General features: G+C 33.7%; 1 protein-coding gene across 1 annotated transcript; it reads left to right on the forward strand.

Moving 5' to 3' along the window:
- The first annotated feature begins 743 nt into the window (after positions 1 to 743).
- LOC107486006 (uncharacterized) lies at positions 744 to 1,397 on the forward strand. Its single transcript, XM_016106549.1, has one exon. The coding sequence runs from the start codon at positions 744 to 746 to the stop codon at positions 1,395 to 1,397; it is 654 nt and encodes a 217-aa protein (XP_015962035.1).
- Positions 1,398 to 16,968: the final 15,571 nt, after the last annotated feature.

Here is a 16,968-nt window from a genome sequence, read left to right on the forward strand (position 1 = left end):
CAAAGTGAGTTAATTCGAATTACACAAATCGTATTTTGAACTAGGCTGGTTCGAATTAGTGAGGACCAGACCTGTATATATATGGTGTGATCGTGAGTTGCTCTCATTGGAGGGGGTAAAATGGCTAGTGAGGAGAGTTTTGTAGTGTTGGTTCACCACAGAGGATCGATTAAGAGGAAAACTCGTTCCGGTGTGAAGTTCACTGATAAGGATCCTCTCTGTATTATCGTGAGGCCTACGACGAGCTATGATGACCTTGTTAGCTCTGTACTGCTGAAAGTTGGTCTGGAAGGTGTGAAACGGGTTAAGAAATTTTTCTATCGCATTTCAATCATAGTGCTCCAGAAAACCGTGAAGTATGATTGTTTCACGATCGGGAGTGATGAGGACTTACAGGTCATGTTTCATTGTCGCCGGCAGTTTCCTGAAGTGAGGACACCAGAACTGTTGGCAAAGTTGGTTAATGTGGTATCCAGCTCGGGGGGTTCGAACCGGAATACCACCAGTTTACCCATGGTAGCCGGTTCTAGCTCTAGACCTGCCGTTGCTTCTTCCTCCGTCCCTGCGTACAAGCCACCCGTCCAGCCTGTCGCCTCCCCTTCGTTCGCTGTTGATCTCAATGGCAGTGTAGGCGACGAGGTCGAAACAGGGGATTTCTGCCGACCTCTTTACAGTGTGCTGCACCGGCTGGGGTTGGAGATGGATTTTATGATGATCTAGAGGATGATGATGTCGAGCTGGATATGATTGCTGATGACAGTGACGATGATATTGGAGCGAGTGAGCCTACTGGGGTGGGAGGTGGTTCTAGCTCTGGCACACAGCAGTACCCTCCACATTTTTCCTCTTTAGACTTGGATGCCATGAGGCAGGAGGGGGTTCCTAGGCAGCCTGCTAGATTTGGCGCTAGAGATGCTGAAGCGTCTGCAGGTCTGACAGAGTTTCAGGTTGGTCAGCAATTTCAAGATAAAGATGAGGCTCTGTTAAGTGTGAAGACTTACAGCATCCGTCGAGGGGTACAGTACAAGGTAGTGGAGTCTGACTATCACCGGTATGTGGGCAAGTGTTCTGAGTTCGGGAATGGGTGCACATGGTTGATTCGGCTGAGTCTCCGACAGTGTAAGGGCCTTTGGGAGGTCAAACGGTACAATGGACCGCATACGTGTCTCGCCACCTCCATCTCCAGCGACCACAGGAGTTTGGATTATCATGTGATATCGGTATTCATTATGCCAATGGTTAGGGCTGATGCATCCATCAGTATCAAGGTGCTCCTAAATGCCACGGCCGCACATTTTGGATTTAGGCCGACGTACAGGAGGGTCTGGTTGGCGAAGTGTGAGTGGGCGAACCGGATTGTGTATTCGTTGTGGACACAGCATTGTGATGAGGGGTAGAGATTCGGGCAAATGACGACGAATATCTCTGAGTGTGTGAACTCAATCCTCAAGGGTGTCAGAAACCTTCCTGTGTGCTCGCTAGTGAAGGCAACATACGGAAGGTTGGCCGAACTGTTTGTTTGCAAGGGGAGAGAGGCTGAGGCCCAGCTGGGAACCGGACAACAATTCAGTCAGCACTTGGTGAAGTGTATCGAGGCCAACTTGAAGACGGCGAGGTGCTTCACAGTGACTTTGTACGGTAGGGATAACTCCGAGTTCATCGTCGCAGAGACGACTCCGACTGGTTCGTTCTCATTGGGTAGCTACAGAGTCTCGCTTGCATCTCAGACATGTGATTGTGGATACTTCCAGGCACTTCATTTCCCGTGTCCCCACGCACTGGCATGCTGTGCCTACTCACGGCTTACATGGCAGCCTTACGTCTACCAGGTGTATCGTCTTAGTTTGGTGTTCAGTGTGTATCAGATGGGATTCACACCTCCCATTCCAGAGGGTTTCTGGCCACCATATGACGGGCCGACTGTGATCCCGGACCCTAACAAGAGGCGTGCGAGAGAGGGTCGTCCGAGGTCCACTCGGATACGGACCAATATAGACGAGGCAGATTCGAACCGGCCAAAGAGATGTGGGCTCTGTCGGCAACCCAGACACACACGTCGGAGTTGCCCACAGGTCAGAGGAGTAGAGCACACAGGGGAACATGAGTAGGTGTATTGTTAGCTTTGGTACTTTGTTTATTTCACTTTCGCGTTTAGATTCTACTATTATCGGTTTTCTTACTTGTAGTTGATAAGTGATAGAATTTGTTAATGTTAATGCGATGTACTGTGCATGGGATCTTAATTAATGAATGTGTTATGTTTCCTGAGTTTTAAACGAAATGTCTGTTGAATGCACACGTTTATAAATAAACCTTCAAATTAAATTAATACATGATGCGAAAACTATGCTAGTAACAGAAATAAACACTAAACAACCATTTTCAAAGTACAATATCATGATTTGGAATAACATACTGCAACATAAATAACCAAACTACATGTTGGATCGTCAAAGTACATCAACTACAAAAATAAACTTGGCTAAGATACAACAACGAACATGAACAAACAACATACAAGATACATGAATCATCTAAACAGATGCGAGCCGGTGAAGCAACGACGGGGTACCCGTATCCTGTATCCTCTCCGGATAAGTGGCTCCTCGTCCTCAGTCTCATCGTCATCCTCATCCGGGGCATGCTGTGCAGGTGGCCTAGGCTGGACGGGAGCCCCAGACGGCTCGGCAACTGAATGTGATGCAGCAGTGTAGGCGGAAGGAGGAGTACCACCCAACGCAAAATGGTCAGCAGCAGAAATCGTAGGAGGCTCGTTCAGATCGACATCTAAAGGTGCCTGTGTACTGGAGCTCTGACCACGCCTACGGTCCGCATCATCCTCCTGCATGATGGCAGTAACCTCCTTATATAGCCGAAACCCATGTAATTCAAACCAGCCCTGTTCGAATTAGTATTTGGAACAAATTGTGAGTAATTCGAACCAGCTAGATTCGAATTACTTGGGAAGCGTTCACGTGTGTATTTCGAACCAAGGCAGTTCGAATTATGCTCCTTGGTAGTTCGAATTATGTAGGTTCGAATTAGGTTAATCATGTGTTCCTTTATAATTCGAGTTATCTTGGTTCGAATTACATAGTAACGTGCTTTGACTGATTCGTGAAGCTATTTTCAGTTTGGCTTATTCATGTAACTTGTTTCCTTCGTTGGCTTAATTGTGTTTTTTGCCCAAAAAACTATGTCATTTAAATTATAACCCGTTGGTATTTATTATTTTTAGTTATTAATTAATTATTAATATTTAATAATAAGAGATAAGAACATATAATTAAATTATTAAATTAAAAAAATAAATGAAAAAAATTGAGTTAATAATTAAATAATAATAAAAAATAATAAATTTCGATCTAATATTTTTTTACGAATTTTTTGTTTTTTTATATTAGAGTGGTAATGGTAGTTTTTTAAAATGGGGATTGTTGGGGTGTTATTTTTAAATGTATAACTATTTAATTAGAAGAGTAGAAATCAAACCATCTAATTTGTAGAGGTACAAAAATTAAACCGTTCGATTTGTGAAATATATAGAAACCAGACTGTCCGATTTATGTTAAAAAAAATTAAAAAAATTAAGATATAGAAATTGAACCATTTAATTTGTGTATCTTTTATAATTTTAAAAAATACTAAAAATTATCATATTAAAGTATATCATTATTTTTACTTTTATACCAAAAAATTTTTTTTACACATACATCCAAGAGTTGTTGATATTAAAATTATTGGCCGCCAGCTGATGATAGATGACTTCAATAGTTCAATAACTTCAATCATAATTCTCTATTACATTTATGGAGAGATGATTTTTTTTAAAGATAAATGTTATTTTACTAATATAAAATAAAAATATTTTGATAAAGAAATATAAAAAAATTGAGTATTTTCATTTATTATCAACTGTGACTAAAAGATTAAGAGCTTAGAAAAGAGTAAAGTAAGAGTAAAGAAAATTAGCAGCATCTATCAGGTATGACTCACGAGTTCACGCACTAAATTGCTGGCTTCTTTTACTATCTCTGGTGCCAAGCTTATTACCTTCTTAAAAACACACCGATTCCTCGCTTTCTAAGTGCTCCAACACAACGTCGCTATGAGGAGGGTCTTTTGTCTACCGTCAAATTGAGCCACTGTCCAAGATAAGACTCGTTGCCATCAATTGAAAAATGTCTCTTCTTCTCTCATCCATAAGTCAGAGATTATTAAGTTTAGACTCTATATTATTGAAGACAAAGAGCATTGGAACAAAGCATGATAAATTGATTCAGCCTTCAACATGCATCTTGAACAAGTGGCAAGAGTGGATGCGAACCGACTGTGAATTTGTTGTAACACCGAAAACTTTTCATAAAGATTTTTCCATAGAAAAATCTTAATTTTGAGGTAATTTCAATTTCCAAATGCTATTAAAAACTCTGTTATTCTGTATGTTCTTGGAACTTCAATAAAATAAGAAAATAAAAGAATCTATAAGCAATTTTAAGTATTTATATTTGTTCCTTTAAAAAACTTAATTATATGATTATTTTATATTTGTTACTTTTTTTAATTGGATGTAGTTAGTGCGTATCTTTAGAATACATGTTAAAATTCTCTGTCTTTTTGTTTGTTGCGGCGTCTTTGATTTTGGAATAAAAAATGATATATTTTTTGTTTTTCCAAAAAAACATTCTTTTCGTTTTTATCTCTTTCATTCTGTCTGTATTTTTGTCAAGAAACGATTACCCGCGACCATTTTCTTTTGAAAATCTGAGCCAAGAAAATTGTTAATTGTTCACTGCAGCCGGTTAATTTTTTTTACAAAATTGAGATGAGTAATATATTTTAATATTATAATTTTGATATATTTTAAAATTATAAAAAATTAAAATTAAAAAATTTAATTTTTATATTTTAATTTTTTAAAATAAAAATTAGGATCTGATTTTAAAATTAAAAAAGTTTGATTTTTATATCTAATATCCCAAAAATCAAAAGATTTAATTTCTGCATTTTAAGTTTTTTTTTTTATGAATAGAGGGATTAAAGATATACATTTTAAATTAAAAAGTATCGTATTTGAAATTAATAGTCTAAAAAATTATTATTATCAACCTAATATAAAAAAAAAAATCTTGTATTCTAGTGAGATAAGAACGAAAAAAATAAAACAAAATATACTAAGAATATTCCGGGCGTCAGTGCTTACGTCTTCAGTGAAGACAGTGATATAGTTCACGTGCTTTTGGGTTTTGAATTTTGACCACACAGCATGAGGGATTTTCCGAATCTAATTTATCCTTAAACAGGACAATAATATGATACAGCTCACAAGCTATCATGTCCTTTCAGTGTTTGTCTTTGTAGATAATTGCTTAATGTATGTTTCTGAACGCAAGTGTATAATGGTTACAGAATTTGGGGTAGTATATAATTAGGCTAAATTTTTTTATATGGAAAAAATATTGATGTTTTTGTTGAAAATAGGTGTATTTGGTGTAATTATAAATGAGTGAATTTTTTAAGTGAGAAGTCAATTCGTGGGGGCGTGTTGGACACGTAGCGGTATTCTGGCCAACACGTGGGGGCGTGTTGGACACGTGACAACATCTTAGCCAATATGTGGGGGGCGTGTTGTACCACATGGGGGCGTGTTGGATAATGTCCACAATGCTGTAAAACACTTCAAATATCAATATTCAACTAAAACACTATCTCTCTTTTCATATTAAAAATAATTTTTGATATAATTACTGAAATAATGGAAAAACAATTAAAAAGGATAAAAGTTCACGGAGAAATTAAAGGCTTTAATATATTTACATTTTTACATTTTATCTATAATGCACGGATATTGGCACGAACATAGGACATAACACGATACGGAATATGCTGACACGTGAATTTTAAAATTTTACATGATACAGAAACATGCATATATATAAAATATAAATTATTTTTTAGATAAATCGTAATGATATTTTGATATTTTATTGATATTAAAATATGAATTAAAATTTTTAATTATTTTTAATATTTTATTTTAATTATATCAAGTATTTAAAACATTTTTTGTTTTAATAAATAATAATATATACTATATCTAAATTTATTTTAAGAATATATGTTAAAAATAAAATTGGATACGTTGACATATGATGATATTTAGGTGTGTTCAGATGTGTTTATAGAAGAATTTTTTATTTTTTATTAAAATACGGTTGGACACAACAGACATATATATTAAACGAATATTGATAAATGTCGTATTCAAAATGTGTCCGACACATAAACATGATAACTCAACAAAGTGCCTGTACTTTATAGCATTTTATATATGCTAATATTTAATTTCTACTAATAAACAACTCCACTTTACTAATTGTGTAGAATAAAGAATTGTGACAAATCAATTAAGAAATTGAGAAACCAAAAAACTGAAAAAGTATATTTTGCTTACATAGTAACAGTGCTATATAACGAAGAAAATATTCAAATTGATTTACAACAAATTTTAGATAACATATTTTAGTTTTAAATAAATTTATATTTGAAATTAAAAGTCTTTTAAAATTATTCTTGAGATAAATAATTTTTTTATTATTTTTAATTAAAATTTTAATATACGTATTAGATATATAAGTCTCTAATAAATTTTATTATAAGATAATTAGATTCACTACAAAAAAAACGTTGAATATCATCAGATTTAGCGTTGACTTTACTGACAGTTCAGATATCAAATTCGTCAGGTCAGATCATTACTGGTGGATTTCCGTTTTCGACGATAAATGTGCCGATAATAATAGAAGGGAAAATGGAAAAAATAGGCGTGGAATTTAATGTGGGATTTACCAAGAATTTTTCTACCGATAAACCCAATTAGTGGAACGCTATGTTTTGGTCTCTTTCTCTAACCTTCTCCTCTCTCTTTTTCTCTTTTCTCTCTACCTCCGACAGCCCCTCCAACCACTCTCCGTTAGCGTCAGCTACCTACATTCTTTTCCAAAAACTTTGTAAACTCGCCTTGATCCTATTTCATTGCCTGAAATGGAGCTTCTCCCTCTGTCTCCGCCACCGTTAGTTGGTGCCGCTACTGCTGCTGCACCCTTTCTGTTGTTGGAGTTGCGTCTATCCTCCCTCCTCTAGTTAGGTTGCTAATGCATGCGCATTTTTAATAGTTTTTAGTTGTTATTTCTTTAAATAGTGGTAGTGATTTAGTATTTTTATTAGGAATTTCATACTTTTAATCTATGTTCTTATTTCTTTCCTTAAATTTAATATAGAGACTTTTTTTGCTTTAATTGAGACTTTTGGTGCTTTGATCAATGCTCTTTGGAGTTGTTTTGTACTTTGATAAGTGTAGGAAATGAAACAAAAATTAAAAAAACAAAAGAGGAAGGCAAGGACACGCTTTAGAAGAAAGGACACGCTTTGAAAGTCAATGGCACACTTTTTTCAGAAGACCAAAATCAATACTAGAAGCTTTGCCGTCCAATGTAAAAGTGCTAGTGTTCCACGGCAATCGTGCATACACATGTCTCATGTATACGTGCAATTGTCCAAATAAGTGAAAACGTGCGTACGCATGCCCCCATGCATACGCACAAGTAGTGAGTTTTGCAAAGTCATGCGTATGCATGATCCCGTTTCACGTCCCACGCCAGTTTTGTAACGTCCCACGCTAAAGCAAAACAGAAGCACAATTTGGGCCATGAGTTGAATCAACGTTGCAGGCGTTTCGCACCCCTTACTTGGTGTGTCACGGCAAGTAAACAAATGGCCATTTGTTAGGATTTGTTGAATTAGTCCCACATTACTTAGGATAGCAAATGGAGTGGGTGGCCTAGGTTATAAATATGAGGCTAAGTTCTCCATATTTTTTGCACCAGTCCGAAACACTTAAAGCTTGTATCTGACTTTTCTTTTCCTCTATACTCTTGGATTAGAGAGTGTTGTGAGGTGTAGTTAAATATTTGCTTTGAGAGAGTGTGGGTGTATTGGGGTGCCGGTGTTAGAGAGAAAGAAGTCTATGTGTTGTAACAATTTTCACATAGTGATAATCTCTTGTTGTCATTTGACAACGGCCGTGGTTTTTCTCCTGTTTCTTGGAGTTTCCATGTTAAATTCTTGTGTTGTGATTGTGTCTATTTTATTTCTCTGTCAAAGGTGTTTTCTCAAGGGGGAATGGTGTCTTATTCCCAACAAATGGTATCAGAGCTTCGGTTCGGTGGGATTTATTCTTAGTATGCTCTGTGGCTGTAGCCTAGTCTGACCTTCCACATCAGAAAAAAATTTTGTCCTATGACTTGAGGTTGATCTTTGGTTGCTGTTGTTGTTGCTGGAAGGCAGTGTGACACTGTGAGAGTGCAGTTTGGAAAGGTTACTATTCCAGTATACGGTTGCAACAATGTCAAGTTATTCAAGTGTTGTGAAGATTGAAATAGAGAAATTTGATGGAAGAATCAATTTTGGCTTGTGGCAAATACAAGTCAAGGATGTGTTGATACAATCAGGTTTGCACAAGGCGTTGAAGATAAGAAGTATCCTCATGGTATTGCCGCACTGCCATGGATAAGGATAAGTTGTGGCAATCGGGTCCACAATTGCACACGGGCATTGGTTGGCGTTGAGATGCAAGGTGTGTGGCGGAATTATGTCAATGGCTGAAGAACTTCGAGGAAAAGCCAATTTGGAAGTTGCACCATAAATTTTCAGCAAGGTTTCGATCTGTACCAAGGCGAAATGCTTGGAGTGGTCTAATTCCAAGTGAGTATACTTTCATGGTGGAGTATGATAGTTCTCTGAACTATGATTGTCGGTATAGACAATGGCAGCAAAGAATTGTCGGTGTTGACAATGGAAGCTGAAGATGTGTGACTATTTCAATCAAGGTGGAGATTGTTAGGATTTGGTTGAATTAGTCCCACATTGCTTAGGATAACAAATGGAGTGGGTGGCCTAGGCTATAAATATGAGGCTAAGTTCTCTATATTTTTTGCACCAGTCCGAAACACTTAAAGCTTGTATCTGACTTTTCTTTTCTTCTATACTCTTGGATTAGAGAGTGTTGTGAGGTGTAGTTAAATATTTGCTTTGAGAGAGTGTGGGTGTACTGGGATGCCGGTGTTAGAGAGAAAAAAGTCTATGTGTTGTAACAATTTTCACATAGTGATAATCTCTGGTTGTCATTTGACAACGGCCGTGGTTTTTCTCCTGTTTCTTGGAGTTTCCACGTTAAATTCTTGTGTTGTGATTGTGTCTATTTTATTTCTCTGTCAAAGGTGTTTTTTCAAGGGGAAATGGTGTCTTATTCCCAACACCATTCAACTTGATTTCATGCTACTTAATTGCTCATTCTTAACCCAACCTCCAATACTTAATTTTTTTTCTCATTCATTCCTCAATTCTCCAAGGATCACAAGAGTGGATCAAGCCCAAAAATTTAATTTCAATTTAATTTTAAATTTAATGTAATTTGAATTTTATTTGAATTTGTGATTTAGATAGGTTATGGATAAAGGAATAATCTGAGAGCAAAGCGGGGATTTTATTCCCACACATCTCACTCTCGGATCTCTTCTTCCATTCTTCTCCTCTTCTTACTTTTCATATTTTGTAAAATCATGAGTGGTTAATTCCCTTTTCATTGGAAAAAAAGAGCTCTATTGAATTTAATAGATCAATTGTAATTTACTCTTCATTTTCAATTCATCTTTTATTTGCTTTTTCAAAAAAAATCTTTGTTCTTCATTAAAAAGATTCAAAATCTATTGAAAGATAGTTTGAATCTCACTTGAATTCTATGAAATCAACCCATAACTTAATATGTGACATGTAATCAACTAATAACTTGATTCATGAAATTGTGTGGCTCTAAATTAAAGATTAATTTTCATTTCTTCTCATGAGCAATTAGATCAAGACATTGACAATTGATCAAGTTAAAAGAGTTTGAATTACCAAGATATTGGAATTTAATCACTTATAATTAGCCAAGAGATCAATGACTACATGATTAAAGAGGAGATAAAAAGCTATTTGATCCAGAAAATTCAATATCTCTAATTAATGATCTTTCCTTATTATTTTATTCCCTTTTTTTATTAATTATTTTCAATTAATACTTATTTACATTGCTTTTTTTACATTCTTCCATTTTACTTTTCTTGCAATTTACTTTTTCAGTACCTACTTTTTTGCAATTTAAATTTTAAGTTATTTATATTTCTGTTATTTACTTTTCTATCACTATTGCTTTTTCTTTTTCAATTCAAGTCATTTAAGCTCTAGTTTATATTTTTTGTTCATCATCCCAATATGAATTGCCTGATTAGAATATTCAATCAACCATTACTTAATTTCTTAATCCTCGTAGGATCGATACTCACTCATCGTGAATTTAATACTTGGTACGATCTGATACACTTGCCGATAGTTATGCGAGATTGTAAAATTCCGTATCAATTGCCCTTACCCTTCTCTCTATTTTATCATTGTCTTTAAATAAAAAATTCTAACCCCTTTTTAGACTCTAACCCTAAGCCTCATAATAAATTTCACATTAGGATTCTTATTCATAGGTAAAGAATTATTCTAAGTAAACTGTTTGTATGTGTGATATTTTGGAGAGCTCATCATTGTAATATTAACTATTTGCTTATTAGATTATTTTAATTTAGTTTTTTGTTAAGTTCTTTTGGTTTGTTTTAATTTTAAATATCGTCTAAGTATTGTTGAATTAAATATTAAACTATATGTTAAAGATGAAGATATTGGTAAGTTATGATATGTTCAGATAAACAGTATATAATAATATTGAATATGTTAATTTTTTTTAGTTGAATTGACAATTAAAATTTTGGACATAAAAAGATATATGAATAATTCCTTATTACTATTGAATTATGTCATTTATGTAAAAAAATTAAATTAATATTATTTTGCTCATAGAGTTATATAAATTGTTAATAATTTATTTTTATTCATATTATTTTGAGAAAGTTCAAGTTACTTTAGTTTAGAATTCAAGAAATAAAAATTCACCTAATTCAGATCAATAAATTAAATGAATTGACAAATGTGAGCTTGTTACTTTTTTTTAAGTAAAGTATATTTTTTGTTCTTAAAATTGGTAAAAGTTTTAAAAATATTCCTAAGTTTTATTTTGTTCCAAATTTTTTTTATTTACACCAAATATATCCTCAACGGCTAAATTTTCAAAAAATTTAAGACCAATCTAACAATAATGTATGAAAATCATGCTTGATTTGCTTGTGTTGAGGGTTGTTGTTATGAAATTATAATTAGTCTTAAATTTTTTGAAAAATTAGTCGTCAGAAATATATTTAATGCAAATCAAAAACTTATGAGATAAAATTAAAACAAAATAAAACTTAAGGGTATTTTTAAAACTTTTATTAAACTTTACGAATAAAAAGTATACTTTATCTTTTTTTTTTTAAATGACATAAGTTACTATTATTGCTATAGTGATTAACATTGAGTATCAATTTATTCTACATTTACAGGTAGTCATCATTAGATCTTGAAACACTACTTAATTAGTAACTCCCTCATTTGTAGNTAACTCTCTTGTATATAGTTCATACTATTATTTAATAAAGAGTGAACTAATGAGAGAAATGAAGCTTTGTTTGGTTTGAGAGAAATAGAATAAATTTTTTTTTTATATTAGAGTACAAGTGTGATTTATTGATTTTGTTTGGGTGTTAAGATTGCAAAAAAAAAAAGTTATCATCTAAAGAAATATTATCATTCAATTTTTTTTAAAAAAATTAAACTTTAAATTTACAGTCGGATTTATCGAGGGATTAATATGACAGCAACAAACTCAAAAATTTTGCCAAATAAAAATTTATATATGCCATAAAAAATTTACCATTAAAATTTATACTGTTAAATTTATTCTGTTATTAAATTCGACAATAAATATATTACATCGAATTTTTTTGGTACATTCACCAGTAAATTCGACAATTTTTTTGTAGTGATTTTAAAAATATTTCTACAAGACAAATTATTCCCTCTTTAAAATAATAGAGAGACTAATTTGTCTAACAAAATTAATTTTTAAAAACTTTTAGGAAATACAAATTTATAATTTAGCGATTAAAATTTTAACAACCACCAAAATCGATCGCTATTCTAATAATTTTTATAGTGTAGAGACTAAAATATTTTAATCTATAAACTTTTTAGGGCCAATTTAAATATTTATTCATTATAAGATTACGAACAACAACACACAAAAAAGCAATATTACGAACAACCAGATCATGCAGTTATAAAGGCCGCGGGAACAAGCTGTGATTAAGTTACCTCCAATTTATTAGGCGTGTAAATTTCTTCTTTAATACTTTTCTTTTTCTGAAAAAAGAAATATTAATTATAAAATGTTTTAGAATGACATTAGCATACAATAATACAATATTGTTTGAAGATAATTAAAATCAACCAAAAAGAAAATTGTACATTGAAAGTTTAAATATTACATATTCAAGATTCATATTGGCAAATTATTGGATGATTCTCCAAATTTATGTATAATAATAATATTATTATATTAAAACTAATTATATTATTAACACAAAATATGAAAGTAACAAGTAGTATTATTGATGATTAAGAAGAGTAGTAATTGCTACTTTCATTTAGGGTTTTGATCGCTGGAGAAATATCGATTAAGAAATTTTTATAAAAGCAGCGTTGTCAGTATAGTTTTAAACGGCGAAATTTTTATTATTAATTTAATGTGTCACGATTAAAATTAAATAATTGGGAGTAGAATTTTCAAGTTGTTTTCCAAAGAGTTAACAAAAAGTGCAATTTATTGGTTAAAAATTTTTTGAGTAATTTTTGAAGTTTGAAAATGAAAAAATAAATAATTAGGAATTAACGCAAGGACCAGATAACAAGAGATGTTGTGTATTTGAAATAAAAGACCTTGACTGGGAATGAAAATTGGAGTTCCTATCCTTGTTGATTTTTCAAGTATAACAGTAAAAGGTTATTACTTCCACTTAGTTATCCTCTAACTAATAAAGCAAAAGTAAGGAGCACTAACTCTGACTCACAAGTCCTAGTCACTTTCTAGGGAAGGACTAGAGTTAGTGAAAATAGAGTTAGATAGCAATTTTCAATTACAGATTAATACTTGAGTATTCCAACTCAAGGGTTCCCAATTAATCAACTCCCAAGTCAAGTTGGAATATCTACTCTATTAACATGAATGCCATTTCCACAAACATGTAAAGGGAGTAAATAACAGACATGATAATTATAATAATTTAATAATATCAAAAATGACACTGACAATTAATTAAAAGGAATTAAATAAGCAATAGAATTAAATATGAAAATATTTCATTGCATTAATAAATTCAAAAGTAGCAAAATTCAAACATGAATTCAAGTAACTCAATGAAAAAGCAAAAGAGTAAAGGTAATAGAAAGGCAAACTATAACAATAGTAACTCCACTTGAAGGTAATGGCAGCTCCCTCAAGATCCAAAACGAAGATGAATTAAGAAAGCTAATAACCCTAGGAGAATTAGTGTTTTCCTTTCTAGAATTCTAAAAACTAAAACAAAACTAAAGTGAAAGTAAAAGTGAAGTGTGTCCTCAGTCTCAACTACACCCCTGCCTCTAGTCTGCGTTTTTGGGCTTAAAACTGGGTCCAAGTCAGCCCAAAAATCGCCTCCAGCAAGTTCTAATAGTGCAGCACGTGACGCTCTGTCACGCATACGCGTCGCTGGTCGTTTGCGCTTGTCACGCGTACGGGTTGGTTACGCGTACGCGTCGCTGGAAGATGCGCCATTTCACGCGCACACGTCAGTCATGCGTGCGCGTCGTTCCTCGCTTGTAATCTCTTTAGTTTCTTGTCTTCCTTCCACTTTGATATGCCTCCTCTTCATTCTTTAAGCCATTCATGCCCTGTAAACCTGAAAATACTTCACAAACACATCACGGCATCGAATGGTAATAAAGGAGAATTAAAAATTAACAATTTAAAGACTTAGGAAGCAAGTTTTCAATCATGGTATAAAATTAGAAAGGATTTATAAAACCATACAGTTTATATGAATAAGTGTGCGAATAATTAATAAATTCCACTCAATTGAGCACAAGATAAACCATACAGTTTATATTGAACGTTTTCGTTTATAAATTTTTTTATTACATTCGAGGTCCTTAAATTTCATAAAAGTAAGATATAATATAGATCTCTATCTTAATTAAATTTATTATTTTTAATTAGACAAAAATATTTAAAATGTGACAAAAATACTTATATATCTTATTTTTGTGAAATTCAGACAATTAATATATAATTCAAACCTTTTTTCTTGCAATATCGGTTTACGAGTGTTTTTGTGTTGAGTTGAGACATAAAGCAGTTTTTTTTTTTGAAATAAAAAGCTCAACATAGTAAGGTGGAACATTTAGAAAGTCCAGAATTACAATACAAATACTAAACAAGAAACTGTAGTTATCTCCGACATTGCCATCAACAACTAGACGGAATAAAGCCAACCCACTCTTTGTAGCTCCTAATCGACTTGGTAATAACTTCCACAACGTCTGTTTCTTGATTCCTGAAAATTTTGGCATTCCATTTCAACCATGTATTCCAAATGATAGCAAAAAAGCCAATTAACCACCTGTTATATTCGACTTTTCTTACAGGAGCTCCTGTCCAGCTCTCAAAGTGTTGCTTAATGGTTCCTGAAATAGACCAAAGTTTATTATAGGTGTATAACCAAGCACACCACACCTGCCACGTGAACTCACAGCCAATGAATAAGTGGAAATCATTCTCAGTTTCTTTTTTACATAAAGCATAAATCATATCCCTGTGATCAATAATGCCCAATCTAGTCAATCTTTTCTTAGTATTGACCTTGCCATCTAACACAAACTAGGTGAATAGCTCAACTCTTGGTGGTACTAGTCCTCTCCATATAGATCTAGTGAAACTATAACTCGTAATGTCCTCCGAGAGAGTCTCAGCCTGCAAATCCTGCACAAATGAGTTAGTAGAGTAAACTCCTGATCTATCAAATTTTCATACTATTCTGTCCTCCCTCTCACTTGTTAACTTGACAGATTGTAGAAATCCATGAAGTTGGTTAACTAATTCTAACTCCCATTGGAATAATACCCTTCTCCAATGAAAGTTCCATATCCAATCCAGCCCATCCCAGAACCCACAGTCCCCTATTACAGATCTGACTTGGTTTGAAATCGAGAAAAGCCTTGGAAATACTTCCTGCAACACACCACATGGTAACAAATTATCTTCCCAAAAACGAATTTTCTACCATCTCCTAACTCTAATGATAACCTTCTGACCATCTTATCTCTCGCTTGTTGTTCTCTTATCTGCAACTGACAAATGTCCCTCCACGGGGCCTTTGTATTAGGAACCGGCTGACAAGAAAAAAGTACATTTGGATTCAAGTTATTGCAAAAGCACATAATTTTCTTTCATAATGGGCAATCCTCCTTTGAAAACCGCCACCACCATTTGAACAGCAATGCTGTATTCCGGAGCATTGCATCGCCCACGCCCAAACCCCCAAAACATTTTGGAGCTCCCACCTTACCAAAGGTATCCCATCCCTTCCGTCCTCATTACTCCACAAGAACCTCCTCTGTAAAGATATCAACTTATTTGCTATTGCTCTGGGAATCTTATATAAGCTAAGGTAGTAAACCGGCAGAATATTAAGCACAGATTTGATGAGTACCAGCTTACCAGCTTTATTAATCGTTTTGGCTTTCTACAGATTGAGTTTCTCTTCTACTTTGTCTATAATAGGTTTTCATGTCTTGACCAATTTTGGATTCGCTCCCAAAGAAATACTAAGATATTTGACTGGCAACGTTGCTTCCTTACACCCCAACAAGCTACACATCCTTAGCTTTGTGACCACTCTCGCTCGCAATTAATCGGAATCAAGCTAGATTTATCAAAGTTAATACTCAAGCCAGACATCATCTCAAAACACTGTAGAAGCCGCTTATAATTGCAAATAGCCTCCTCCTCTAGGGGAAAAAAAGTATTGTGTCATCCGCAAATTGCAAGTGAGACAACTCAATATTGTCATTTCCAACCAACAAAGGAGAGATCCTTCCATGTCTTATTGCTTCTTTGATGCGTGAGCATCTTTCCTACATTTTCCTAGTGAATTTGCATTTAATTTGTTGAGTTTAATCAAGAATTAATTATCTTTTAGCCACTATAGATGCTACTTTGAGTCATGTACAATTCTGTTTATTTTAGGTAGCATTCGGATGATTTGATGGAGTTTCCGCAGAAAAAGAGAAGAAGGCGAATGATGCTGTCAATCCTGACCTCTCTACACTCAAACCTGAATAACTCAAGCTACAGAGGTCCAATTGACGTGATTCTAGTGGCGTTCGAAAGCTAACTTCCAGAGTTTTCCAACGATATATAATAGTCCATACTTCTTCTCCATCAATTCAGCCAAGGCTGCGCCTAACTTGAGATTTTTCAAGTTAGGCGTGGATTATTAAGGAATCAAGTGGTCCCCAACTCTCCAAGAAGCAAGCACGCAATCTCCTATTAATTCTGATTTAAATTTTCTTTTATTTAAAAATAGGAAAAGATATTATTTAGTTTTAGGAAATATCTTTTACATTAATTAGGATTATATATAAAAGGAAAAATAATCTCTTCTCTTCTCCGCTATCTCATTCTGCAATTTACAATTTACCTAAATCTTATTTTTCTCTCTGAACCATGAGCAACTAAACCTCCACTGTTAAGGTTAGGAGCTCTGTCTATTGTATGGATTGATACTATTATTTTTTCTATTTTAATTCATGTCTTGATTTATATTTCAAGAATTATTTTCGTTCTTTATCTTATAAATTTGGGTGGAACGGAAGTATGACCATTGTTCTAATTGAGTTCTTGTATAACTT

Source organism: Arachis duranensis, chromosome 4 (genome assembly GCF_000817695.3).
Source record: "Arachis duranensis cultivar V14167 chromosome 4, aradu.V14167.gnm2.J7QH, whole genome shotgun sequence".
NCBI classification, from domain to species: Eukaryota; Viridiplantae; Streptophyta; class Magnoliopsida; order Fabales; family Fabaceae; genus Arachis; species Arachis duranensis.

Bases quoted from the DNA above. Each gene is read 5' to 3' on its own strand.
- LOC107486006 (XM_016106549.1), top strand. From the start codon at position 744: ATGATTGCTGATGACAGTGACGATGATATTGGAGCGAGTGAGCCTACT.